The sequence below is a fragment of the Caretta caretta genome, chromosome 25 (genome assembly GCF_965140235.1).
Source record: "Caretta caretta isolate rCarCar2 chromosome 25, rCarCar1.hap1, whole genome shotgun sequence".
Classification (NCBI taxonomy): Eukaryota; Metazoa; Chordata; order Testudines; family Cheloniidae; genus Caretta; species Caretta caretta.
The window spans coordinates 13,475,081-13,503,077 of NC_134230.1; the positions used below are offsets into that span (position 1 = coordinate 13,475,081).

Here is a 27,997-nt window from a genome sequence, read left to right on the forward strand (position 1 = left end):
CTGTCTTCTGTCCCAATGACACTGCAGACGCCAGAGTTAGAATTTGACCAGGATGTTGAAACTGACCAGGAGGTCCCAAAAGGGACTGCAACTTTAAAAGGAGGATTCTCTCACCAGCCATTTTTGGAAGAGAGAAACAGGCTAAATGGAGAAGAATGAGAGGAGGGTCAAGGGACACAGAAAAGACACTGACCAAATCCCATAAGGCTCTTGGAGTGATGAGGAAACAGGCAGAGATTTGTGTCCGGTGTTCGTTTTTCCACTAGGTCTCTCGAAGTTCCCTTGTGAATAATTATACTGGAATTAACTCACTTTTATTCTGGAATCGTGTGTGTCCATACAGGGAACATTGGGAGTGGTGCCCCCAAGCAAGGCAGAGGACCATTATTCTTATGGGTTGGTCTACACTTAAAAGTTAGCTACGTAGGTCAAAGGAGTGAACAAAACACACCGTGACTGACATAGCTATGATGACCTCACCCCCAGTGTAGATGCAGCTATGTCGATGGACAAAAGTTTCCTCAATAGAAACAAACTTTTGTTTAGGGAGATGTTCCTACATCAACAGTAAAACCCCTTCCATGGGGGGTAGGCTGCATCTATGCTATGAGGTTATGGTCGCACATGTAAGCATATACTCAATGCTTTTTTTGCCTCTGTCTTCACGAACAAGGTCAGCTCCCAGACTGCTGTGCTGGGCATCACAACATGGGGAATAGATGGCCAGCCCTCTGTGGAGAAAGAGGTGGTTAGGGACTATTTAGAAAAGCTTGACGTGCACAAGTCCATGGGGCCGGACGAGTTGCATCCGAGAGTGCTAAAGGAACTGGCGGCTGTGATTGCAGAGCCATTGGCCATTATCTTTGAAAACTCGTGGCGAACGGGGGAAGTTCCGGATGACTGGAAAAAGGCTAATGTAGTGCCAATCTTTAAAAAAAGGAAGAAGGAGGATCCTGGGAACTACAGGCCAGTGAGCCTCACTTCAGTCCCCGGAAAAATCATGGAGCAGGTCCTCAAAGAATCAATCCTGAAGCACTTGCATGAGAGGAAAGAGATCAGGAACAGTCAGCATGGATTCACCAAGGGAAGGTCATGCCTGACTAATCTAATCGCCTTCTATGATGAGATTACTGGTTCTGTGGATGAAGGGAAAGCAGTGGATGTATTGTATCTTGACTTTAGCAAAGCTTTTGACACGGTCTCCCACAGTATTCTTGTCAGCAAGTTAAAGAAGTATGGGCTGGATGAATGCACAAGGTGGGTAGAAAGTTGGCTAGATTGTCGGGCTCAACGGGTAGTGATCAATGGCTCCATGTCTAGTTGGCAGCAGGTGTCAAGTGGAGTGCCCCAGGGGTCGGTCCTGGGGCCGGTTTTGTTCAATATCTTCATAAATGATCTGGAGGATGGTGTGGATTGCACTCTCAGCAAATTTGCGGATGATACTAAACTGGGAGGAGTGGTAGATACGCTGGAGGGCAGGGATAGGATACAGAGGGACCTAGACAAATTGGAGGATTGGGCCAAAAGAAATCTGATGAGGTTCAATAAGGATAAGTGCAGGGTCTTGCACTTAGGATGGAAGAACCCAATGCACAGCTACAGACTAGGGACCGAATGGCTAGGCAGCTGTTCTGCGGAAAAGGATTTGGGGTGACAGTGGATGAGAAGCTGGATATGAGTCAGCAGTGTGCCCTTGTTGCCAAGAAGGCCAATGGCATTTTGGGATGTATAAGTAGGGGCATAGTGAGCAGATCGAGGGACGTGATCGTCCCCCTCTATTCGACATTGGTGAGGCCTCATCTGGAGTACTGTGTCCAGTTTTGGGCCCCACACTACAAGAAGGATGTGGAGAAATTGGAGAGAGTCCAGCGAAGGGCAACAAAAATGATTAGGGGTCTGGAACACATGACTTATGAGGAGAGGCTGAGGGAACTGGGATTGTTTAGTCTGCAGAAGAGAAGAATGAGGGGGGATTTGATAGCTGCTTTCAACTACCTGAGAGGTGGTTCCAGAGAGGATGGTTCTAGACTATTCTCAGTGGTGGAAGAGGACAGGACAAGGAGTACTGGTCTCAAGTTGCAGTGCGGGAGGTTTAGGTTGGATATTAGGAAAAACTTTTTCACTAGGAGGGTGGTGAAACACTGGAATGCGTTGCGTAGGGAGGTGGTGGAATCTCCTTCCTTAGAAGTTTTTAAGGTCAGGCTTGACAAAGCCTTGGCTGGGATGATTTAATTGGGGATGAGTCCTGCTTTTGAGCAGGGGGTTGGACTAGAAGACCTCCTGAGGTCCCTTTCAACCCTGATATTCTATGATCAATACAACTATGCCAACATTGTCTCTGTATTGTAGACATATCCTTAGTCAAAGGACGCTTCTGTGACAGCAGGCACCCAGAGCCGGTCAGAAATCTGAGGAAATCAACCCAGAGCTTAGCAGCTACTGCAAATCGGAACATGAGAATAATGAAGGGGATTGCAAGCACTGGATTAAAAGCAAGGGAGAGGAACACCTGGACGGGGAGGGAGTTGAGTTTCATAGGATGACTTGGGAGGATTAAAATTTCTTCTAAATTTAATACCAATTACCTTCTGTGCCACTAATAATCCCTGACATAACTTGGACAGATGGAAACTTTACCATCTTCGCTTGTTTTCACCCTTCTCCCTACTTAGATGGCCAGGTCGGACTGGGCCAGTGGGGTTCCCGTGCATCCTGTGCAGTGGTTGCCATCCCAATCACAGTCTCATCCCAGCACAACCCAGGAATTTGCTTACAAGGTGGGGAATGACCCTGTCCCCTTACCTTGGTAACCATGTGGTGTTACATATCATGCCCCTGCAATTGGCCGGTTGGCTGAAAGAGAGAATTGGGTGGGTTTAAACGTTGGAGGCTACCATATGTACAGCTCAGTTGTACGCTGAGGATGGGTGACTGCTGGGTCCATGTGTAGCCTGGGAGCCCCCACACTCCTGGGCCCAGTCACTCTCATCTCTCCAGGTCTCCATGAGAGTAGCTGTCTGCAAGGCCCAGGAGCTGGGCTCTGCATGCCGGGTTCACTCCCTGCCCCTTCTGATCTCTGGGGTCGCTCTCAGGCTGCTTCTGCGTCCCTCCTGAACTCCGGTGCAGACCCAGCAGTATTTGTCTCTCTTGCATACAAAAGCCTCTTCAGCTTAACACATTTAGAGGCTTTTTTTGTTTTTACATTTTTGGTGGCCAGAAAAGTAACCCGTCTGCTGCAAACACCTAATCACAGGGCGACTGACCAGGGTCCAGTGCACCTGGGACTTGTCAGCGGCCTCCCAGCTGGGCTTAAGAGAAGGCATCTGGGCCATATAAAGGAGAGTAACTGAAAGGGGCAGAAAAGAGCGGGAGCCATAAGGCAGGGAAGCTTGGGTGTCCTTGCTCCCCCAACACATGGCACACTCCCAAGGCAGTGAAGGGCATGGGAGCCAGACACCGTGAGGATCCGTCATTGCGTGGACTGTAAGTATGAGCTGTAGGACACAGTGCATGGATGTGAGTCACTGCCCAGAATTGGGAATCAGGCATTTGCCCCGGTGGGGGCAACTTGCTGTGTGGTCTCGGGGCCCTCTGCTCAGTTGGGACCAACCCCCACTCCACCCCACCCCCATTGCCATTTGCTGGCAGAGCCTGTCCAGCCCAACTGTCTCCCCTGGGTCCCCTGCCTCCCCCCTCCTCTCATATCCCCTGTGGCTCCTACTCTCCCGCCTTGTCCTCCGTCCCCTGTTTGTGACCCTCTGCACCATCTCCCAGTGCCTTTTATGGAGCCCCCTCACCCCGGTGTATCTTCAGCAGTACTCCCCGCTCCAAACAGCCTGCTTGCTGACCCTTCCCTGTCTCCCTGTCTGATGCTTCCTGGGGGTACCCAGGGTTGTGATGTACGTCTCTGCCACCTGCCCTTAGCTGGGGGGAAGTCTTGTCTGGGCACATCAGGGCTCAGCTCCCCGACTCACCAGCCATGGCAACACATGAGCTCCACTCTGGACCTATGCAGGCCAGGTGCCCTCTACAGGATGGCAATAGGCACCCTCCAACCACCAAGCCCTCCAAGCATCCAGCCCCTGTGCTGCTGGAAACTCGATGTACAGTATCATGGCTTCACTGCGGCCCTTAGCCATGTCTACCATTTATGTGATGATACACAGAGATTCAAGTGATGGTAAGTAGAAGCACTGGGGGCAAATGATTACACACAATTCCTTGAATATTAGCGGTACATACATTTCACAATGATTGATGACCAGTGGGCTACAGGCTCTTGGTAGAGCTCTGGATTGGGGAGGTTGTGGAATCCCCATCATCGGAGGGTTTTGAGATCAGGCTGGACAAGCTAGCGATACCTCCTTTGTAAACCATGTTGTGATTCACTGCTGAAAAGTACGATCAGGAGCTGGGTTTTATTACTGTGTAGCACTTTGGGTGTTGTGTAAGTCCTACAGCTAGATAAGAGGCATCCTTCTAAACCTGGTAATTGACACAGTTCAGATTCCCTCAGGCAAGTAAGTGGACTTAGGAGTTTATTCCAAACTGGGGAGTGGATACTGAGCACAATAAAATCAACTTACTCTAAATTTCAGACTCAGAAAGAATGAGGAGTACTTGTGGCACCTTAGTTTGCTAGTCTCTAAGGTGCCACAAGTACTCCTCGTTCTTTTTACTCTAAATTGTTTCTGTTGATTGGTTGATTTTATTATTTACACCGTCCACAGTCATAAGGGTTTGCAATCTCAGGTGCATTCCTAGGTGAATTAGATTGTAGAGCAAACCTGCAAACAGGCACTGCCCTTTCTAACCCTATTGTGGAGTTTGCTGCATCTGAAAACAGGAATTAACCTCAAGATGAAAGCTTAGTGTAGATTTTTCTCCGAGGGTTTTCAGAAGACAAGTTGCATTTCTCCCCGATTCCATTAGGTGGCCGTATTAGACCGTATACACACAAGGTAGGTGAGGAAATATTTCTTTACTGGACCAATGTCTGTTGCTGAAAGAGACGAACTTTCAAGCTACATGGTCATCTTGATCTCACCCACCTTGGCTCTCTAATATCCCGGAACCAACTGGCTAGAACAACACTGCAAACAATGTGTATATATACATACATCCCTTTTCCAAATAGCAGCCGTAGTCCATGTAACACTTCGTACCAAATCAGTGACATTTTAAAGGTGCATTTGATAACCTACAAGCCCTCATTTAACCCAGCGCCTGTAAATGACTAACTGTTCGACAAAACGCGGTCAACTCAGTTGCATCCTGAGAAATCAAGCCTCGTTAGAACTGGCAGCTGTTTTGAACAACTGCAGCAAATATCCCAACACTTAAATCTCTGTATATCCTTTCCCCTGAATCTATCTTTAGGTTTAGGTTAAATATTAGGAAAAACTATTTCAGTAGGAGGGTGGTGAAACACTGGAATGGGTTCCCTAGGGAGGTGGTGGAATCTCCTTCCTTAGAAGTTTTTAAGGTCAGCCTTGACAAAGCCCTGGCTGGGATGATTTAGTTGGGGATTGGTCCTGCTTTGAGCAGGGGGTTGGACTGGATGACCTCCTGAGGTCCCTTCCAACCCTGATATTCTATGATTCTATGATAATCAAACTGTCTTCTTGCCTTATTCTGTGTGGGCCTACGTTTTTCTAGTGATTTGGGGGCATGTCGTTTTTCAGAAGCCAAATGTGTGATACCTTGAAAGGGGGCTGATTCTCAAACAGTGAGCAGCATCCATGCTTGGAAAACGGGGGCCCTTTCAGGTGCCCAAATCAATGAATCACTTCTGGAAATATAGACCAGAGGTATTTTACTTGTATTTACTACCCAAAAAAACACAGATGAACTGAATGCTGCAGCCGTGTACCACGTGTACTGCTGAGTTACTCTCTACAAACCCAGCTGCAGCCTCGGCAATAGCAGGACAAGTTTCCCAACGGTCTCTAGCTCTTCCCTCTTCTCACGTGAAATCAGCTGAAGTATGTAAAAGCCCCAGTGGGAAAATAAAGCAATTCTAACTCCCGTTAAAGGAGACAAACCTAAACTGCTGAATGAAGGCCCAACGCTGAAGGGTTTTTTGAGAATTCAATGCTAGGTTCACTCTTGCTCCCAGTGAAGTCAATGGGAGGAGAGCGGGGGCAGCCGCCTGCCTGTTTTGGAAAAAAATCTCACCCCTAGAATGCAAACTGTTCAGCGCTTCTAAGCAAGTCTGTGCAGGCAGGGTCATGAGCGATGATGCATTTCCCTGTAAACTACGCCCTGGGGTGAAGAATCCCTTCGCTTGACGCGCCTCAAACGGACCGTACCTCTGCCAACGCCATGATTGCTTCTCGGTGCTTTGCTAGTTTGACGCTGTGCAGCCTGGTCATTGCCCAAAGTGGCGGCTCAGGTAGGCTGATTTTTTGCTCCTTTTTCCCTTGGTTTGATATCTGAGAAGTGCAGCGAGGAGTGACTGCAAATGCTGTTTCCTCACAGCAGAGAGGCTGCCGTGTTCACAAAGGAACCAAGCCAGGTCCTGTCGGGATTGCTTAGTTAGCTCTCATAATGGCTCCTGTGCAAGCAGGGAAGTAGTCTGCCAAAGTTACGGTGCGTGAGTGCAATCCGGCCTTGGTGTAAATGCGGAGTAGCCTCTGCAGCCCATGATGTAAGACTAGTGTGAAAGTAGCCCAAGAGGAGAATTGAGCTCGACATTCCTAACGGTTCATGAGACCGACTTCTGAGGCCAGTCCTAGAGATTTTCAGTGAACCCGTTGCAGATAATAAAAAAAGCACCTGATCTGAAACATAGTGGGCCTGACCGGGAGCTTGTGAAACCTGGTGTAGCCCTAGTGAAGTCACCAGCTGAGGTCCTGCCTCCTGGCATTCCATGTTAACCACCGAGCTTTCCACTCACTTCTGGTAGCTTGATCCTGGTGTGACTTGGGTGGGAGTTGCTGGTGTTAATGCTTAATTCCCACTGGTTTCAACAGGAGTTAGGGGCCTAAATACCTTTTGGGGATCTAAGCCTTAGGATCAGACCTCTCCGGAGGTGAAAGGAAACGGAGCACCTTTGATCTGAGAATCCGTAAGAGCCAATAAACAGCTGGTTTCCCTACAAGACGATTGTCACAGAGCCCTTTTTCACCAGCTGGGCTGAAGGAGAGAGCAGTAAATATTTCAGCAGTAAAAATAGTAATTAGTAGCAAATGTTATGGAGGGAAGAATAATAAAGAGGCGACAACCAAGTTAACTTCTTGTAGGCATGCTGGAAACCTGGACCACTTGGTCCAGACTATTCACCTAAGCTCCTGACCGGATAAGTAGGGGCGGAACCCACAGTCAGGGCCCTGAGTGTTAAGACTGAACTGGCATTCTCCATTGTCTGGCACCCTGTGCTGTCATTCGCACCAGTGCAAAGTGCTTGTAAAATGTTACACGGTGAATGGCTGCATTGGTTTACCGCCAATTGGTTTTTAAATTAGCTCAACCCCCGTGTGGATGCTCTAATTTCAGTTTGCTTTACACCCATACCCAACATAAGCCCATACAGAGCTTTGCACTGGCTTCGGTAAATCAGTTTCAAATCACACCTCTACTTAAGCCCATGTAACTTGCTCGTGTAGGCAAGGCCAGGACAGTAGTGTTATACACCCATTCTGCGCTGCAGGGGACCAGCCCCTGTGTCCATCTGAAGTCTGCATCCTCCTCCACATTCCTGGAAAGAAGTGGTTCCTGCTTCCCACTCTGGGGAGCAGAGCCGCCTCTGGCAGCTCCGAAACAAGCAGCATAGGGGTGAAGGGAGGAAGGATGGTGAGGTGGTTTATGACTCAGGAGACCTGATTCAATTCCCTGCTTCGGCACAAACTCTCTGTGACCTTGGGCAAGTCCAAGGGATTTAGGTGCCTAACTTCGACTGATTTCAATGGGACTTAGATGCTTAAATCCCTTTGAGAATCTAGGCCTTGGTCTGTCGGTGCCTCAGTTTCCCCATTGGTAACCGGGGACAATAGCATTTCCCTAGCCCACAGAGGAGTTGTGAGGATAAATACATTAAAGATGGTGAGGTGCTCAGCCACTACAGCCATGGAGGCCATGTCAGGACCGTAGCTGGCTAGAGACTCTCTCCCACTCCCAGCCTGTCTAGGCCCCTGCATGGAGCAGGCAGGGTGGGGCTTCTGTGCCTGAGGGGGTCTGATAACTCCAAACAGCTCTTTTCAACAACGGCAAAAATCAGTCCCATTTTTAACACTAGCTCCGGGTTTCTTTTAATTTTATAAACCGAGGTTTGTCCTGCCACATGGAAAACAGTGGATTTAAATTTTCCTGATCTGGTTTTCTTTAAACCAACTGAAATAAGAACGTTGCTCCCCCCTCACACTTTTGCCCCCCCCCATCTTTACTTATTTAGTAGCTAGAGCTACTGCCAGTTCCTGTGTGTGCTGGGGTACCCATGTCCATCCACGTACTGGGGTCTTCGAGGAGAGGGAGTAATGCAGGGACTTTGTGGAGGGAAAGGGGAGAATTGCATTCAGGGACCACACACCTGAGCTGAACCTTTGTGCGAGGTCACTGCAGCCTTTGTGCAGGCAGAACTGTTTTGCTTCTGCAGGGACTGCAGTCGCGAGCCCTTTGCGGAGAGCCAGCAAGTCAGGTTTATCCAAGACCAGCAGATTTTTGCTGAGGGAGCAGGGCTCGGAGAGGGCTTATTCAGGGGGTTATTTAAGTCTCACCCACCTCTAACACTGTATGCGACGAGGTCACCCTTAAGTCTCACGAGCACTGCTGCTGTTACAAATGGGGAAACCGAGGCAACGAAGTTGCACACGGAAGCTCTGGCAGAGTCAGGAATGGAACACAAGCCTCTTCAGGTTTGTCTACACAGCACAAGGGAGCGTGGCTTGTAGCCCAGGTAGCTGGACACGTGCTAGCTGGCTGAAAATAGCCGTGTGGATGCCATGGCAGAGGCAGCTGTACCCAGGCTAGCCAGCCCAGCTCAGACTCAGGGTGTCAGGCAGGCGTCGACGTGGGCAGCTAGCCTGAGCGTCTACCCATGCTGCCATGTCCACGTGGCTATTTTTAGCATGCTAGTTTGAGTGGAGCTAGCACGAGTCAGTCTACCCAGGCTGGGAGGTTTGCTCCCAGCTGCAGTGCAGACACCCCCCCGAGTTCCCAGCTGGGAAGCCTTGTGCTTTAACCACCAGACCATTTCTTCCTCTTCAAGTAATAGAGCAAATGCAAACCTACTCGTTTCAAAACCTGCATTCATTTTTTATGTCTTTTCCCGCCCTTGTTAGTCAAGAGCGTTGAGTATTTAAGGTCGTTCGTAAAGTACCGGGAGAAAGTGGCTTATGACAGAGCGGCTTTAGAATCGATGCATCAGAAGGCAAAAAGGGCCACCGAAGAGCATGACAAAATCATTCAGCTAGAATTCCAAGCCTATCAGAGGTACGTGGGTGATGGGTTCCCCCCGGGGTGCCACCTGAAACTGAGCCCCCCTGACCCACCAGCCTGAGCTCCCTCATACACTGTGCTGCTGTGACAAGCTGCTGGACCCACTCCCGGTCTTACACTTCCACCAGCATTCACACAGGCAGGGACACACCCTGCTGCAGTTACATGCAGGCTCTCTGACCAGCCACGCACCCCTGGCTGGAGTATAAACCCAAAATTTTACCGTCTTGCACTGCCCAGGGAACTGCACAGCGTAAGCTCATAGAGGTCGCCCCTCCCTCAATGTGGGGAGGAAATGCAACAGCTCCAGCCCCTTGAGCTAAGATTCCCACGCCCTTCACTCCAAACGAACTGGTTTAGATTAAAACAAAAAATAAGTTTATTAATTACAAAAAGATAGATTTTAAGTGATAGCAAACAGATCAAAGCAGATTGCCTAGTAAATAAACAAAAATGCAAACTAAGCCTAAAATCCTAGAAAGATAGGGTTTGAATTAGCAAATTCTCACCCTAGCTGATGATACAAGCAGGCTTGCAGATTCTTAAGGGACAAGCTGCGTTTGCTTTGCAGCTTGGGATCTCCACTCACTTTCCAAGTCCACTTCTTTTGGAGCTCCTCTTAGGTGTTCAGTTGTGGGGGAGTAAAGACCGATGATGTCACTCCCTGCCTTATATAGCTTTAGCATGTGGCAGGAACCCTTTGTTTCAAACTTGGTTGCCAGACCAGTTTGTGGAAAAATACTGACATCCCAGAATGGAGTTCAGAGTCATGTGGTCTGGTCACAGGTCCTTGAGGAGTTATAGCCGCCATTACTTACAGGCTGGCCGAAACATTCACGGGAACGTGAAGCTATTCCATAGCCCATTGTCTTTGCTGATGAGCCATTAGCACTGGCTGGCTTCTTCATTGTTGTACCTGAAAGGCTGGCTGTGGGTATTTTCCAGAGTTAAGCCCATTTGAAATGCAGATCCATAGTCATAACTTCAGATACAAAAATGATACACGCATACAAGTAGGATAGTCATATTCAGCAAATCATAGCTTTTCCAATGACACCCGACGCGACCCATCTTGTACAAAACGCATCACAACTATGCCAGAATCATATCCTATAATATTACCAGGATGAATATGGGATGTAGTGTCACAACGTTATTCTATGTCTTTGTGGACAGTGCATGCATATGGGTAAAATCCTACTTGGGTTAAAGTTACTGCGGGTTGCAGCCCAGTAATAATCGGAAATCAGGGTGATCTGTACCGTAGGGACCTTCACTTTTGTTGCAGGAACTGAGCGAATACTTTTGCCTGTTCTGCTCTGTTTCCGAGTGTATGCATAGTGTTATTAGTACTGGTCATTTGTACTCTGGTAACGCCTGGGAGCTCCAGTCACTGACCAGGACCCCTGAAGTCCTGTGACTCCCTCTTCACCTTTTCGCTTACCTTCCAGGACGTTCAAGCTGCGGTTAAGCAGGGACACGAGTGCTTTCGCCAGAGACTTCGAGGTGACCGGGAAGGCCACCTCAGAGCCTGCAGATGTGTCTTTCATTTACTCTGGTGTCTTGCAAGGTAAAAATTAGACACAGCCCTACAGAATGAAATTCTGCGATCGGATAGTCAGAGCAGGGCATGCAGCCTGATCCTCTGACCTGGAGGAGAGGGGAGCTCCGTCTCCAGGGTCCCTTCTATTTCAGGTCTTCCCGCTAGCGGGGCTGGTGGTTTTGTGCTGTGGGCACCTACCTGCTGGCACACGGACTGAACCCCCATCAGAGTCATTCCACAGACACTAATGCAGCTCCCATCCTTACTGACTGCGATTTGGGCACCTGGTTTGATTATGCCGGGCACTGCCAATATTCCCAGGAGCCAGCCAGCAGACTAGCAGTATAGCAGGGGGGCTGAGTTCAGTCTGGTGCGCCCTGGAAGGTTGGGATCAACAGTGGCTGGGAAAGTTGCAGGGAGGCTGGAGGACAGGGAGCCTGTTGATTTGATCCCCTGTGGCCATCGTAGCAGGCAAACCCTCCCCAGCAATGAGCGATGCTGGAGCCTGAATGCTGTGGCAAGCTCAGAGTGCTAGAATTGGCAGGGGCAGAGGGTTACATGCCCTCCCTGCTGCAACAGCCGTGGCAATAAGCTCCGGAATAATGTTGCATTTTGCACCACACCTTGGTGATGAGCTATACCTGGAATCCAGGGGTCAGTCCCATCCCAGATACGAGCAGCTGATCAGTAGTTATTAACCCCAGGCAGGCCCTTCAGTTACTGGGGAGAAACAGGTCAAGCCTTCCTTCTCATTGTCTATGTCTGGATGCCTGAAAAACAGATGAGCCTGGATCTTTCTGCCACGGTGCCATCATCAATGGCCTTTTTGAAGGGTTTATCAGAACCAAGAATGGCACCTACTACGTGGAGGCTCCCGGCGCATCTGTCAGCAATGCGACGTCTCCAGGCCATGCTCTCATCCACCATGAAAGCGACATCGGTGAGTCCTTGACTGGGCTTTGGCATGACTGAGCCTAGTAAAACTATTCTTGGCACTTCAGTCTCCCCTGCCCTCTTGGCCTGTTCCCTTTGCACTTCAATAACAACGCTTTTCCCCTCTTGACCTCAAAGGATTTCGTAAACACTGAATACAGTAATTAAGACTTGTAAATCCCCTTTCAACGGTACATTATGATGTTCCATTTTGCACATGGGAAAACTGAAGCACAGCGAAATGAACTGACACACCTACGGTCATCCAGCTAGTCAGTGGCAGAGCTGGGAATGAACCCAGGAGTCCTGACTCCCAATCCACCCTTGCGTTAGCCACTGGCCTTCACTGCCCTCCCAGAGCTGGGAATAGGAGTCCTGATGCACAATCCCCCTCCACAAGCAATCTCAATATTGCCCATGGGTGTTTGGAAGTGATGTCGCTCATTTTGCGTATCGCCAACTTGTGATATTTCTTTGAGTAACATCTGAATTTCTGCTCTAGATTATTCCATTTTAGAAGATCCAGACTCTGCTTCTTTGACTCGGAGAACGCATCAGGTCTTGCAGAATTTCCAGCAAGAGCTAAAGTTAAAGGTGAAGTGAAATTGAAGAGAAGCATCTTAAGCGGAAATAATTTCAAACTATGATTGTGCTGCAAAAAAAAAAAAAAAAAGACTGCCTGGGGCATTGATTGCTTTGAATTCAGTGAATACAATGTCTGTGTAGAATGTGACTTGATGGAATTCTAAGGCCTTAGCTTTTCAGAGCCATGGGGCTCTCTTTCCTAGCTAACTGGTATGGTCTGTAGGATCCCAGTGAGAAAGAGACAAGAGGCTAATTACATGGCAGAGAGTGTGGGGTCCAGCTCAGAACTTCCTCTGCATCTGGGAGAAGAGTGGGTTGGTTTTAAAAAAAAAAAAAATTGAAACATTTCCCCAAGTTTTGGGGTGAATTTTTGAAATTCGCAATTTTGTCCAAAATTTGAAATAAAAAAAAAAATTTCTGCAAGCTGGAGACAAAAAGTGTGTGTGTTGCGGGGGAACTGCAAACATGTCCTCACCAGGTTTTCCCTGCTTCTCCTCACCCCAATTCAAAAGTTCATTGAAATTTCAAAACATGAAATAGCTTTATTTGGGACAGTTAGGATGGAGGGGGTGGGGTGGGGAGAGGCAGTTGTTCGAGCCCATATTCAGTTTAGTCCAGGCAAACAAAATCCCTGAGTCTTGAGACAAATTATAACTCCAAAACCCTGGGCCAAGCTTCATGATTTTCATTTCATGGTTTCATAGAGTTTTAGGTCCAAAGGGATCATTAGATACATCTAGTCTGGCCTCCTGTATATCACCAGCCATTACATTTCACTCAGATACCCCTATACTGAGCCCAGTAACCTTAGTTAGATCAAAGCACCCCAGTCCTCAGGAGACTAAACTATTGTTTACCACAGGCAAAGAGCAAGAGAGACTGAGGTGCACCGTTGCCCAACGCCCCTGCAATGGCAGGGAATTGTTTAGGTGGGAATATGTCCAGATGTTCCCAGCAAGTGACCTATGCCCCATGCTGCAGAGGGAGGCGAAAGCCTAGAAACACGTTTCATTGTGGTTTGCCAGTCAGCCGCTCAACAATCTCTGGCTTCCATCGGACCCCAGCCAAAATGTGGGTGGCTTTCAGCTGAACTTGGCTTTGAAGTTTTGGGTTGGTTTGGAAGGCGCGTCTCAGGATGGGAACCCAGATGAACTGAACTGGAATGCAAAGGTTAACGTGAATCCTAGGAAGGAATTTCCCCTGTGAGCAAACTATGGCAGGCTAGTCTATAAACATCCACTTGCACTTTCCTCTGGACCAGCTACTTCTGGCCACTCTCAGAGGCAGGATGCTGAACTAGATGGACCAATGGTCTGATCCACTCAGTCAGTGCCATGGGCTTTGATTTAGCAAAGCATCACTGTTCGGCAGAGCATTAAGCACACACTTGACTTTATATACCCGCATCAATCCCCTTGGCTTTGCTGAATCAGGGCCTATGTTCCTAAATGAAGTTGCTTCTGTTTTGTTCGACTTTAACTGAGGATCTTTCTACACACTTCTTAACCCTTGCCGAAAAGGGAGAAACCTTGGAGAGGCGGAGAAGGAGTCTGGATTATTCTAGGACGTCCTGCCTGCTGTACCTTCAAGCTGACTACTTGTTCTACCAAAGATTTGGCACCACTGAAGCAGTGATTGCTCAGGTAAGAAATTGGGTGTTTTTAATTAATTAATATTTATTCATTTTCATCATGTAATCCAAAAAGAAAATTTGACAAATATCATGCTTCTAAAATGCTTGTCTTGTTGTATAAAACGTCACCATTGTAATGATGTTACAGTGTTTAAATGGCACCTTCGCCTCCCATCCATTCACCCACCACTGAAATGCAACTGCCTCTGGTGGAGGAACTTGGCAGCTGTTTGACAGTACATAGCCAACACTGTGAAAGGGGTTAGGCCATGTCTACGTTACAGTGGCACAGCTTCCTACATCAACAGAAGGGGTTTTCCCATTGATGTAGGTAATCCACCTCTCCAAGAGATGGATGGAAGAATTCTTCTGTCAACCTAGCCATGTTTACGGCAGAGGTTAGTTCAACCTAACTACAGTGCTCAGAGAGTGAATTTTTTCACAGCCCTGAGCCCTCTAGCTAGGTTGATCTAATTTTTAAGTGTGGACCAGGTCTTGGAGATGTGAGCTCTACAACTGAAACTACAAAGCAGCATCAACTTATGCTTGAGAGGTTTTTTTTGGATTTGGACTCAGAAGATCTGCGGTCAATTCCTGTCTCTTTTATCACTTCCTGGATGACGTAGGGCAAGTCACTTAATCTCTCCGGGTCCCAGGTCCCCACCTGTAAAATGTGGATAATAATAATTCCTTTGTCTCCCTTGCCCATGTAGATTACAAGCGCTGTGTCCTGCATCTAGCACAATGGGCCCTGATCATGGATGGGGCCTTTAGGGACAACTGCCCTAGAAATAAGAAGATATTTTAGGTATATTATTGTCAGGGGAACTGCCCTGTGGGGCTTGCTGTAGCATTTTCCTAAAGCGATGTCCATTCGATTGTGGATTAACCTTCTGTAAAGCTGAATCCTTTCTTTTCCCATCAGAGCAAGAACAATAAGACCTGCTACCTGCATTTTTCTTTATGCTTTCCATCAGTTCACACGTGAGGAGAATAAAAATAATCCTTCCCTCTCATCGAGTGCCTTTTATCAGCAGATCTGAAAGCGCATCACAAAGGGCGTCAGTATCATGAGCTTCATTTTACAGAGGGGAAAACCGAGGCACATATCGTTGACGTGACCTGCCTGAGGTCATCCAGCAGGCCCATAGCAGAGTCAGGAATAAAACCCAGATTTTCTGAGTCCCGCTCCAGTCACAAAAAGCGCTGGGGTTTTTTGGTCATATGAATATTTGTCTCCCCTGCAGATTGCTAGCTACATAAAAGCCGTGAATGCAATTTACGAAGGTGCAAATTTTGATGGTATCAGGCACATCGACTTCAAAGTGAAAACCCTGGACGTAAGTCAGTTGGGCGCTTGGGGCTGGGTTTGTCTCAAAACTCAAACGCCAGCGCAGATGGATTTCAGATTGAAATTTCTAGCGGGCAGGGTGGAGGTGAATGAAAACTGGCATGACACGAGGTGATTTGAAGGGGCCTGGATGGGTCAGGGGTCCTTCACGCTCAGGGTGCGCAGTCAAATCTAATTTATGGTGGTAGCAACTGCAGGTTTCATTGGGCGGACTCTGTGAAATGTGACTCGGAACAATCTCCCCTGCTCTGCGTTGCAGGCAGTAACCGCCTGGCTGGCTTGTGCTGTGTCCATTCTGCAGATAATCCAGGAGAACAATCCTTCTGGTTCTATGGAGTCACCTTTCATCGGCCCAGAAATGCTGCTGATGCTGCACTCCAAGTCCAACTGGAATAGCTATTGTCTCTCCTACCTCCTCACTGACAGGGATTACAGCGGAGTTCTTGGGATTGCTTTTAATGGACAAGCTGGTCAGAAGGAGCTTTTCGGTTATTTGTATAATGTTTTGTCCAATGATAAGTGGGATCATTGTTATTATTGGCGTCACCAGGTGGCACGGTTACACACAGTCTTAAGTGTTCTTTTCCTTAGCCTGTGCTCAGGGTGCAGTGGTTACAGAAATGTGGTGGTGGTTGGTTTTGTGATGTGGATTCACGTGGGGGAGCTGTTGCAAATAGCAAGAGAGTTTCCGCTCTGCGTGTCTCTAACTAGAGTTGATTACTGGGGACGAGTTGCTTGGGGCATTGGAGTTTGGGCAGTGAGTTCTGACAAAGGCATTGCCTGCATGTGGTTTGTGACCACCTCTGTTCAAGGACAGGTGTTATAAACCAGCAGCACTTGGAACGTGCACGCTCTCTGCATCACTGATAGGAAACTGAAACCCGCTACTGCTGTTAATATTCATGTAGTACCTAAAGCCCCCAACCATGAACAGGGCCCTACTGCGCTAGGTCAACAGTCTGAGACTTTGTCTTTTACACCATCCCACAGGCCCAGACCTGTAGCTGGTCCAAGCGCAGAACACCTGCTTGAAATTGGCAGGAGTTCTGCATTCTGAGCAGCTTCCAGACCCAGGTGCTTTGCTCCCTGCTTTCCCGGCTTGCGTCACCAAGACCGTTTAGTTTTCCTTTCTGTTTCAGGTGACTTGGGGGGAATATGTTCCAAGCACAGGAAATTCCGGGACAAGGAGGTGTCTCTGAACACTGGCTTGATCACGCTGCAGAAATATGGCCAATATTTGCCTCCTAGGATTCTCCATATCACTCTGGCCCACGAACTTGGCCACAGCCTGGGAGCTCCGGTGAGTACAGCGGGTGCATTGCAGAGTGGGCGTGACATTGAAAAGCAAACGGAGGAGTTGGCCTGGAAGCCTCCCCTTTGACAAACCGCCAAACCAGATGCTTGGCGGAGAAAACTGCAATAATACGTTGCGTTTCCCAGGGATCTCAAAGCACTTTACAAACACAGGTCAGCACCATCACCCCCTTTCTACAGGCAGGAAAACTGAGGTACAGAGCAGATGCAAGCTCACACAGGGAATTTGGCATAGAACCCAGGTCTGGAGGGACCCTATGCCAATAGCTTAGCCACTGGCCCACGTTCATTTCCCACAGGGCTGTTAAGTCCAGTAAAGTCACTGGGTATCTTTCCATTGACTTTGGATCAGGCCCTAAACGGGGATACACTTTAGTTGTGGAAATGTGTCTGAAACAAACCCTGGGTTCTGAGCAGCCCCAAACCTTGCAGCCTGGGCTTGTTGCCTAGTTTTTTCAAACTCTTGCTTCGAGGAAACTGGGTGTAACAGCCAAGCTGCCAAATGGCCAGCGTTCAAAACCTTTAGCCTGCCTCCAGGAAGGTGCGTGGCTGAAGCTCCGCTCATGAATGGATAGGTTTGTATTGCTAATCTATGGCTGTTGACGTAGCTTATTGGCTTGTCTGACAAAGTCCAGGGCTCTGTACTAGTTCATTATGATTTGTAATGTGAAAGAACCGTGGAGGTTGCATTGATGGATTTGCCGGGTTACTAGCTTGTGTCTCAGTTTGGCAATGCCACTGTAGTGAGGGGTGAGTTTACCTTCCTGGTCTAAGCTATCCTTGTGTGGACGCACTGAGAGTAACTGATTCCGAGGGGCTGGCCTCGGGTTTACAATAACTAGCTCCCCTGAACCAGAGGACTCCGATTCCATGAGACCAACACTGTGACTTGGTGTGCTGTGATGAGCTGCTCTTCCAGGTGAGACGCTAAAACCCAAGCTCTTGCCTGCAAAGGATAAGCGTTACAGAACCCATGGCGCTTTTTGCATTAGCTGGAGCTGGAATGCAGGATCTTCCTCAGGCCTTTGTCCTTCCTCAGGACCCTCATTGATCCCTGAGATGCTGGAAAAGTTGACTGAAGAGAGCAAATATCAGCGATGGCAGCAGGTGGATGATGAAACTGGCTGGTGTTGGGCTGCTGTGTTCTACCCCAGAGGTGGCTGCATTTGGTTGCGTGAACCATTCCTGTGCCATCGCTTTATTATTGTTGTTGTTCATTACACACTGTATTATGAATAATATATTGTTAATATGCAAGATAATTATATTAACGACAACGCAGTGTTGCTACAGGGCCCAACTGAGATCAGAGACTGATTGTGTTAGGCGCTGTATATACCCTTAGTAGGAGACAGTCTCTGCTCTGAAGAGCCTACTGTCTAAGAATTTGTCTCTCTCAGGGTTTTATCCTGCTGTCTAAGCACCTTCCACGTCAAATCAATAACAAGAGCGAAGTCCCTAGCAGACTTTGCAGTGGCCCTTCTCCCTTTTTGGGGTCAGAACTCTGCTTGGGAAAGAGGCTGGGGGGTGTTTTCTTGGATTTTATTAAAAATAGACAAGGCAAAGGGTGGGAGGGGAAACTGAGGCACAGAGCAGGGAAGGGACTTGCCCAAGGTCACCCAGCAGGTGAGGGCAGAGCCAGGACTGGAGCCCAGGGCTCTTGAAGCCTAAGACACTAGATGACACTGACTCTCTGTATAAAGTCTGTGAAACAATTTGGGATGAAATGTGCTATAGCCCTGTATTATTATGATTCTATTACATATTAATACCATGAAAGGATTGTACTGTATATGAACATCTAAGGGCCTCTAAGATTCTAACCACGTTTTTATGTTCAGACAATAGAATCGGCGTGATCTCTCTTCCCGTATTCAAAGAGTCTGATCCTCTGTTTCAGCATGATGAAAGTAAAGAATGCGCCCGTTTCAGCTTTGACACCACGCATGGGAACTACCTGATGTTCAGCTACGCCACAGACGGATGGCAATACAACAATGACAAATTCTCCCCGTGCAGCAGTGAATACATCGGGAACATCCTAAGAGCCAAGAAGGACAGGTGCTTCGTTGGTAAGACCCGGTAGCTGTGTTTGAATTGTTTAAATTCTGCCCTGCATGCATTGCAAATAATTTACTGGTTCGTTGCTCAGGGCTGAGAGAGCTCTTAATCTGGGAAGGAATTTATAATAAAGGGGTAGGTTTTGCTTCACCAGAGTTGGAGGCAAGTCTCACAGATGGCAAGATATTTGCAAAAACGAGAATTATTTATCCTGGTGAGGCAGCTGGATAACTCAACTATGGGGTAATGATTCATGAATAGAATAGAATAGAATATTATGGTGATTAGACAGATGTGCGTGTATGGGAGGGAGGGAAGAAGAGAGAGATGGATTCAGAGAGGTCTTGACTGGGGTATTTAAAATTTGGAAGGGTCCAACGAAGATTCTTCAGTTTCTCTTTTTAGCAGTACTGTATTACAGGAATAAGGGGTTATTCAATGAAACTGACAGCTGGTAAACTTGCAAAGACTCCATCAAACACACTGTCAACCGTAGAGGGACCCACTGCAGCTAGACTTTATAAAAGGGCTGAGTAATTTTAGGACCAAGGACAAAACACATGCTCAAAATAAAGGTCAAGCAAAGCTCACACATCAGGGCACAAGCAGATGGGACACAGGGGCCAGGTAAGAATTTCTGCTCTTCCCCTGCCCTTCCCATAATACACATCATTGTAAAAAACAACTTTAAGGCATCATTGGATATTGTCACCAAGCATCAGGGGTTTGCCACTGCTAGACCTGCTGGTCCAATGATCTGACCTGGTAGGGCTGCATCTCGAGAGAGCCATCATCACCATGGTGTCCCTTCCTCAACTCTTTCCCTGTTTGTCTCCTCCCCTGGCAGAAACTGACCGCCCCATCTGTGGGAATCAAATTGTAGATCCAGGGGAGGAGTGCGACGCGGGCAACGATGACTCTGACCCTTGCTGCTATGCTGCCAAGGAGCCAGAGGGCATCCGATGTAGGCTGAAGCCAGGAGTGCAGTGCAGGTAGGTGTCTACAGGAGGGGTTCTCCACCTTTCCAGATGTCTGTCCCCCTTTCAGGAATCTGATTTGTCTCGCGTACCCCCAAGTTCCACCTCACTACAAAACGACTTGCTGACAAAATCAGCCATAAAAATACAAAAGTGTCACAGCACACTGGTACTGAACAATGGCTGACTTTCTTATTTTTACCATATAATTGTAAAATAAATCAAGTGGACTATGGATATTGTACTTACACTTCAGTGTATAGTACATAGAGCAGTATAAACAAGTCGTTGTCTGTATGAAATTTTAGTTTGTGCTGACTTTGCTAGTGCTTTTTATGTAGCCTGTTGTAAAACTAGGCAAATAGCTAGATGAGCTGATGTACCTCCTGGAACACGTCTGTGCACCTCTAGGGGTACACGTACCCCTGGTTGAGAACCACTGATCTACAGTGTCTGATCAATGGTTCTTTCCCCTTCCATGCAGACTCTGCAGGGGGCACTTGTTTTACAATCATTCCAAAATCCCGCACATGGCAGTTTGCTGGAGATACCAAAAGTCACTTAAAAGGTGCATTTTGAGGGCATGTTCTTGCCCTCCTTGGGCACTGCAGGGAGTGAGCTGTGTTAATTACAAAAACCGTCCAAGAGGCCCCCACGTAATAAAGCTTGTGGAACATGGCACCATGAATCTGACCCCATGTTGGGATCTGACCCTGTGATTCCATGGTGTCTAGGCATTTTCAGACCTGATGATAAAACACAGAACCATCCTCTCCTGGGAGAGCTCAGGTGGCTTCATGAACATCTAGGAAATGGCAGCTCCTGCCTGAAAGAGCTTCCAGCCTACAAGGCACTGCAGGTGGAGATGAACAGGGCAGGGAGGCAGAGTAACAATCATAGGATGTGTTTAATTCCTGCCCAATCAAAGCCCCTGGGGTTTGTTCCAAGGCGGCTGCCCCCTCCCCAGCCCTTTACAGTCTCTGTACCTCCCCTGAGTCAATACTGGGGGAAAGGCTGGCTGTGGGTACAGTTACTTCTTCTCCCATTTAATTCTGGAGGCCACTGCCTTCCATTTCTACAGCACCATCATCCAGAGATCTCAGAGCACCTGCTCAAATAAATTGGTTAGTCTCTAAGGTGCCACAAGTCCTCCTTTTCTTTTTATAAACATTTGTTATTTAATCCCTGCCCCTCTGTGTATTAGGCCCATTTGACGGAGGCAGAGACAACAGCCCAGCTCCTCGAATTTAGGCACCTAACTCCCTTTGAAATCAGTTTAGGTTCCTAAATCCCTTGGAAGGTCTGGGTTGAAGTGACTTGATAGCGAGTCAGTTGCAGAATCGGGTAGAGAATCCAAGAGGTAGAGAATCCTGCTCTAACCACCAGTCTCCACTCGTCTTGCAGAGCTGGGAATAGAACCCAGCGGTCCTGGCTCCCAGGGCCCCAAGCTCAAACCCCCAGACAAATACCACCTCTGCTAACCAAACCCACCTGAAAAGGAATTGGAAGGGTCTCGTGCACTGGCCAGAGCAAGGAGCAGCATGGGAGCTGGCCTAGCGCTGTTATGATTCAGGTCATAGCCTGCTGCTAGGTAACATTGTTGAGTACTTACATATGTTTACATGTACTATTTCTTGCTCTTCCAGCTCAAGCCAGGGCCTGTGCTGCAGCCATGAATGTGTCTATAAACTCCAAGGGGAGCTCTGCCATGAGGAGACTGATTGCACCTTTGAGAGCACCTGCTCTGGACGAACAGCTGAATGCACCGTTCCCCCTCCCAAAGCCAATTACACTCCATGCAGCATGGGGACACGGATCTGCTTAAATGGGGTTAGTCCTCAGAGCTAACTAAAGCACCCCCAGGAGCCTGATGCAGTTGGAGAAACTAATAGCTGGGCAATAACCATGGTTCGTGCATGATTGACAAGCCTGGAGGCTGCAGTCCTTTCATCATCCACAGGGCCGGTCCAGCACAGGCAGCAGGAATGTTAGCTTTCCCCGCGTTAGGCACAATTAGCCCACAGAACTCCATGCCACTAGAGATCTCTCAGGCTGAGTGTAGCAGAAGTCACAAAGGGGATTGAACCTTTACATAGCAGGAATTTCCAGAGCTGCAACAAAAGTGTTGGGGGGGATTTAAACCATCCTGCATAAGGGCATAAACGAACCCTTTAACGTGGGTGCGGAACCAACATTCCCTGTGAGCAGGTTTGCCAGAAGTGCTTGCTCCTGGGTTTCTTGCACCTTCCTCTGAAGTAGCTGGTTCTGGCCCCTGCCACAGGGAAGATACTGGGCTAGATAGACCCAGCGTCTGATCCCGGATGGCCATTCCTGTTCTCACCCCTCATGGTTTGCTCTGCGGCTGCTGAGGCCCTGCTTGTTCTGTGGGTGAACGGAGGAATCCAGTCAACCAGGTACCTTCCACTGGAAATTAGATTCAATTGGACTGGACTTGGGGAAACATTTGTTTCCTGCCTCATTAAATGGAACAAGCATTTGTATGAAAAGCTCAGTCCTTCAGCGAATACATGCTGGCACAAATCCTCAAAGGGGTATTTAGGTGCCTAACTCCTGTTGATTTCAATAGAGTTAAGCACCTAAGCAGTACTGAGGGTCTGGGTCCCTCTGCTCCGGACAGATCCCTCACCTTGGGTAACCTCCCTCCCCCACATAAATCCCATCGCTTATTCCTTTCCTTGTAGCTCTGCCTCGGATCACTCTGCGTCAAGTACAGCCTGGAGCAATGCGACTGCGTTAGCACATCCAGGCAGGAGAAATGCCACGTATGCTGCCAGCAGCCAGGTATGCAATCTGTCTGGCTGCCTGAAAAAAGCCCCGGCGTGGCTTTTTCCTAGAGTGAGAGGAGAAGGAGTGGCCGGGGTCAAGGGAGGACAAGGGCTGGGGTCAAAGTTGCCAGCTCTATGCCATCAGTGGACTTTAAGAGCCAGCAGCTCAGGGGAATGTATTAGAGCAGGATGCCCTGACACAGTAACCTTTGCTGGCCGTAGCATGGCCTTATTAGCGAGAGGTAAAAAAAGCAACCCCAAAGCTTCCTTTTATAACAGGACTAAAGCTCTCCAGGGTGCTCACTGATCTATTTGTACGCATCTGAGACAGCCCCGATGCTCCAGCATACGACGAGCCGGCAGAACGGCATGCGTATCTAGGTTGAACCCTGGAGTCGTGCTTTTCAAAACCCCTGCTCTAGGCCAAGTGGACACATGTGCCAGTACATCCTCTGCTCTGCTGCAGCATCACTTCAACGGCACGCACATCCCGCTGACCCCAGGCACGCCCTGCAGGGACAGGACGGGCTACTGCGATAAGTTTCACGTCTGTCGGCTCGTGGACGAAGATGGGCCCATAGCCAGGGTGAAGAATTCCATCTTGGATTTCATTGAGCTGCAGGATGTATCAGACTGGATGAAGGTAAGCAGCTGCATGAGATTTTTTTTCCCCCCTCATTTCCTCCCTCCCCCAGAGCGACTAGGGCCCAGATTTTCAGAGGGAGTCCGGCCGCTTTGAGAATCTGGGCCTAGGTCTGTAGATCTACAAATATTGGGGGAGTGAACAGTTAACATAGGGGGCTTGAGACCTGGGCTCACCTGTGACCATGGGCAATTCACCTGCCTCTCCTCTGTTCCACACCTGTTAAATGGAGGTAACATCCTCCCTCACAGGAGTGAATAATTGCCTGGAAAGCACTGTGGATGAAATTGTATTACTGTGGAAGGGAGCATGGAGGACATACACTCAGGGCTTGGTTTTCAGAGCTCTCATTGGTTCCCGCTGGGACGGAAGGTGCTCAGATGGCCCTTGTGATAGGGTTCTGGTCTGGTTTTGTCCCTCAGACGCGCTGGTGGGCTGTGCTCTTGATGATCCTGACTTTGGCAGCTGTGATGGCCGGCACAGTCTTCCTCTTCGGAAGGACGCTTGAAAGCGAAAAAGGCGAGTAACTGCTTTAAGCAACTCCCGCTCAGTCCAGTCCGCTCCTTGCTTTCTCAGGCAGGGTAAGCTCATCATCAGCAAGCACTGTCCCGGAAACGGTCAGGGAAAAATACAGCCTGATGTAGCTGACACCTTCTGTTCAAATGACACCACACTGACAACTGTTGCTGGGCTACACACACAACCCAGCACCATCAGAGGAGCCACGTGTCACCTTGATTTTTAAATGTTCCCAATTAATATTGTCAAAGCTAAGGAGGCAGTCAACCAAACTGAGTTTTCAGGTTTGAGCCTCCAGGTCAGTTACAGACAATATAATTTTGTAGAGGACCCTGGATAATACTTTGAATGATAGAATCAAACTTCATTTAAAAGAAGCAATAGTTAAGCAAATGTGCACAATTACCATTTACGCAGGTACTACCATTATACTTCCATTCGAAGACGGAATGGTGGGTCAGTCCACTAACAGAATGAAGTACGGCCTTATAACCCTGTAACCTACTGGTACCCTTTTGGTGTTAACTGGAGCTCTCTCCAATTTAGCAAAACCACTCCTTTTTCTAACCCATTATAAGACTAATTAACATTAAAACCTACTGAGTACCATATCTACATTTCCACCACCTCTTTATGTTACATGAGTGAAATCAACAGCTGCACCAACGTCTTTCCCATACTCTCAGTAGATAGCATTTTCCTAAAACAGCCACAATTCTCAAAAACACTCATTTAAAAACCCTGCTAAAACCAGCTTTAACCACAACATAACCCTGGCTTATGTCCTTGCTAACTTCAATTTTCTCATCTTACTAGCTACAACTTCTCTCTCACTTTTGCTCTCGCCAACTCAATTTCCCATACTCCTCTGTATTAGCCTAATTGAGGCCAAAGTCTAATTTCTACTTATTTCTTAACCTAATACATCCAGTAGGCTACACATGGAAGCTACCACTGTGCTTATATCTGCTAGGGGGTGAAGAGCCCTTAACTTGCACCCAGGTGAAAATTTCAGGGGGGACCATTATGAGATCCAACTGTTAATGAGCTGAATTCCCTTACACTTTTCCCATTAGCCCACTCTCTTGCATCCTTCCCCTCACATCAGTGGTGACCTCAGACCTGCACAGTTGCAAGCGGCAACCTTTTGCCCCTTGTCAGAATGCAGCCAAGAAACCGACCACACTTGCCCGTTCAGCTACGCCACTACCAGGAACTGTCACATCCTCTCCAGGCCGGGTGAATGGCTACCTGGCTTTGGGCTCCTATGCCATCATTGGAGCCTGCCAAATCTGACCATGCCTGGGGCATCTGGGACAGCCCCTGGGGCAGATATGATGCTGCGGAAGATGCTGCACATACGGGATGGCTGCTCTTTCATGCTGGGCTCCCCAGAGGTCTTCCCTAGCTGAACATTGCAGACTCCGAGGTCACTGACTGGCTCTTAAGGCCATGCAGCTGCTTTCCCTCCCTCCACCAGACCTTGCCTTGCCCACATACAATAGTCTTCTCTCTCATGTGTGCTCCCTATACACACCCCTTCTTCACACTGCTCCCATAACACAACTCCTGCCCCCACCCCACTAATGGACCAGCTTCTCCTTGCTCAGCCTCTTACCCATATAGCTATGGTCCAGTGTCACATGCTCCTAAGGTACTGCACCATAGATCTTTGTACGTTCATCTCCATTGCCTTTGCGCTCATGAACTGATAGATCTTAAGGCCAGAAGGGACCATCATGATTGTCTAGTCTGACCTCCTGCCAATCACAGGCCATAGAACCTCACCCATCTATTCCTGTAATAGGCCCATAACCTCCAATTGAGTTACTGAAGTCCTCAAATCTTGATTTAAAGACTTCAAGTTACAGAGAGTCCACTGGTTACTCTAGTTCAAACCCATAAGCAATACATGAGAGGGCTAAACACCAGGGAAGGAGAAGAGTTATTTAAGTTAAGGGCTAATGTTGGCAGAAGAACAAATGGATGTAAATTGGCCAGCAAGTTTAGGTGAAGGTTTCTAACCATCAGAGGAATGAAGTTCTGGACCAGCCTTCCAAGGGGAATAGTGGGGACAAAAAAATCTAACTTGTTTCAAGACTGAGCTTAAGACATTTAGAGAGAGGATGGTATGTGGTCTCCTACAATGGCATGTTGCCCATTAGCAACAGCTGTTAGCAAATATTTCCAACAGCCAGAGACCGGACACTATATGGGGAGGACTCTGAGCTACTACAGAGAATTGTTTTCAAGGTATCTTGCTGGTAGGTTTCATGCACGTGCTCAGGATCTGACTGCCATATTTGGCGTCAGGAAGGAATTTTCCTCAAGTCAGACTGGCAGGCAGAGACCTGAGTGATTCTAGCACATTTCACTTTGCCACTCCCTTGAGCACAGAATACTGCAGAGAATCTGTTAAGAGGACACAGATCAAAGCCTCTAAGAGTTCCTCAAATATCAAGTAATCCAGGGCCTTAATGAAGTTCCATGCTGGTTTTAACATGTTTATGTAGTTGTTCACAGGTCTGGGATAGCTCAGCTGTCCAGACATTTACAGTTATTCCTTTGCAAGATTTCTGTGCACAAAGGCTTCATTGTATGGATTCCATTCTCTATGAAACCCTTAACATAAGAATGGAAATACAGGGTCAGACCAATAGTTCATCTAGCCCAGCATCCTGTCTTCTGACAATGGCTAAGAAAAGCCACCACATAAGATGCTCCTCCAAATCAGAAGCAAACAGCCTCTGCATCTGGGTAAACCCACAAGTAGAGAAGGGCTCAGACAAGAACTCTAGCTCCAAACATTTTGTCATTGGTAGGGTTCAGAATCCAGATATAAATCCAAATTTTCACCACTGTTTGCTTTTGGTCATAGGCCATGCATCCACAGGGGGAATTAGAGATGCAGCTGTTAGTTCATCCATGGTATTACCACCTGGTTACCTAACAATAGGCAAGCGGCTCTACAAGAATCATTGATGATGGTTGTTGCATTTTTATCTTTTACTTAGAAGAGAAAAGCATGAAGTGCACGGTCAAGAAGAATTCACTCAGCCAGCAACCTGAGAAAAGGCAAACATTAATATACTGGGAACACGAGGAGCTCTACATTGAAACGACGCACCAGGAGTATGAGACCATAATATAGCAGATACACATCATCCTGATTCAAGTCTGCTCTTGGAGGTCATCACCATCCAGAACACATGAGCAACACATTGGAGCAGCTTTTTCAGAAAAGCTCAGCTCCCATTTAAGCACCTAAAACAAGTGACCAGATTTTTCAAACAGGCTCAGCATCCAGCAGCCGCTGCTGAAAATCCAGCTACTCCCAGTCAGGACTTCTGGGTTCTACCTCCTGCCACTAGAACAATAGGTACTTTATGCATAAAGGTATTCCTTGATCTGCCACTGACTTGCTGAGTACCTTTGCCAAGTGCCTTCACCTGCCCGTGACTCTTCTTCCTGCCTGCTTCAAAGGTACGGGGAGAGATAATGTCTGTAAAGTACTTAGAGATCAGCTATTAGAAGAAATGGAGGAGAGAAGAGAACTTATCTGCTACTGCTTTTACTGGGCCAAATAAATCATTTTGTGTATCACGTTCTCAAATAAGGAATTTCATGTTAAATATATATTTTTTGAAGTCTGACACTTTTCATGTAGGATATCTAATTTTCCCCCTTTGCTAAAGAAGAGTCTGATTTGGCCATCCTTACCTCACAGGACATCCTATAGGAGTAATCCCACTGAATCCCATCGATTTTGAGGCCATAAGAGACCATCTATGATCAATAGATTCATTGCTGCAAGATCAAAATTATTCAGTACTGGGGGGACATGGCCTGGGATAATGTGTCAAAAACCCCTAGTCACTCCCACAGTTTAACATTCTTAGGGCAGTAAGGGGTAAAAGCCCCCTTCCTCTCCATTTGATAGAGTTCTACAGTAATTTGCAAAATCTGTTCTTGGGCCAGAGCTTTTCATACTGTGAGTGGCTGGTTAATTGTCCTAAGATTTTTGTTTGTTTGTTTAGTTACATAGCACTGAAATAGTTGGCACCCACTTTCTAGATGGATGAAGTTTCTTAAGGGTCTATTTAGACTGTAAGCTCTTTACGGAAGGTGTATGTGTGTGTACAGCACCAGCATAGTGGGGCCCTGATCTCCTTTGTGGCCTGTAGACACTACTGTAATAAAAACCAACAATGACTACA

At 47.8% G+C, this 27,997-nt stretch overlaps 1 protein-coding gene across 2 annotated transcripts; it reads left to right on the forward strand.

Moving 5' to 3' along the window:
- Positions 1 to 6,312: 6,312 nt before the first annotated feature.
- On the forward strand, positions 6,313 to 27,863 carry LOC125627339 (disintegrin and metalloproteinase domain-containing protein 10). Of its 2 annotated transcripts, XM_075123238.1 has the most exons (16): positions 6,313 to 6,394; positions 9,279 to 9,429; positions 10,887 to 11,005; positions 11,760 to 11,918; positions 12,414 to 12,505; positions 14,017 to 14,139; positions 15,377 to 15,469; positions 15,782 to 15,950; positions 16,620 to 16,780; positions 18,695 to 18,866; positions 19,703 to 19,847; positions 21,479 to 21,662; positions 22,535 to 22,634; positions 23,041 to 23,261; positions 23,684 to 23,780; positions 26,795 to 27,863. In XM_075123238.1, exons 1-16 carry the CDS (start codon positions 6,325 to 6,327, stop codon positions 26,929 to 26,931), a joined length of 2,193 nt encoding a protein of 730 aa, XP_074979339.1. In that variant the 5' UTR covers positions 6,313 to 6,324; the 3' UTR covers positions 26,932 to 27,863. The 2 variants fall into 2 exon arrangements, with proteins under 2 accessions (XP_074979339.1, XP_074979340.1); XM_075123239.1 differs by lacking the exon at positions 23,684 to 23,780 and having other exon boundaries at positions 26,795 to 26,907.
- Positions 27,864 to 27,997: the final 134 nt, after the last annotated feature.

What these genes read in the sequence shown, in the direction of transcription:
- LOC125627339 (XM_075123238.1), top strand. Translation starts at nt 6,325, where the DNA reads ATGATTGCTTCTCGGTGCTTTGCTAGTTTGACGCTGTGCAGCCTGGTC. An exon ending in CTGAAGCAGTGATTGCTCAG is followed by an intron (nt 14,140 to 15,376) that starts GTAAGAAATTGG and finishes TCTCCCCTGCAG; the next exon opens with ATTGCTAGCTACATAAAAGC. An exon ending in ATGTATCAGACTGGATGAAG is followed by an intron (nt 23,262 to 23,683) that starts GTAAGCAGCTGC and finishes TTTGTCCCTCAG; the next exon opens with ACGCGCTGGTGGGCTGTGCT.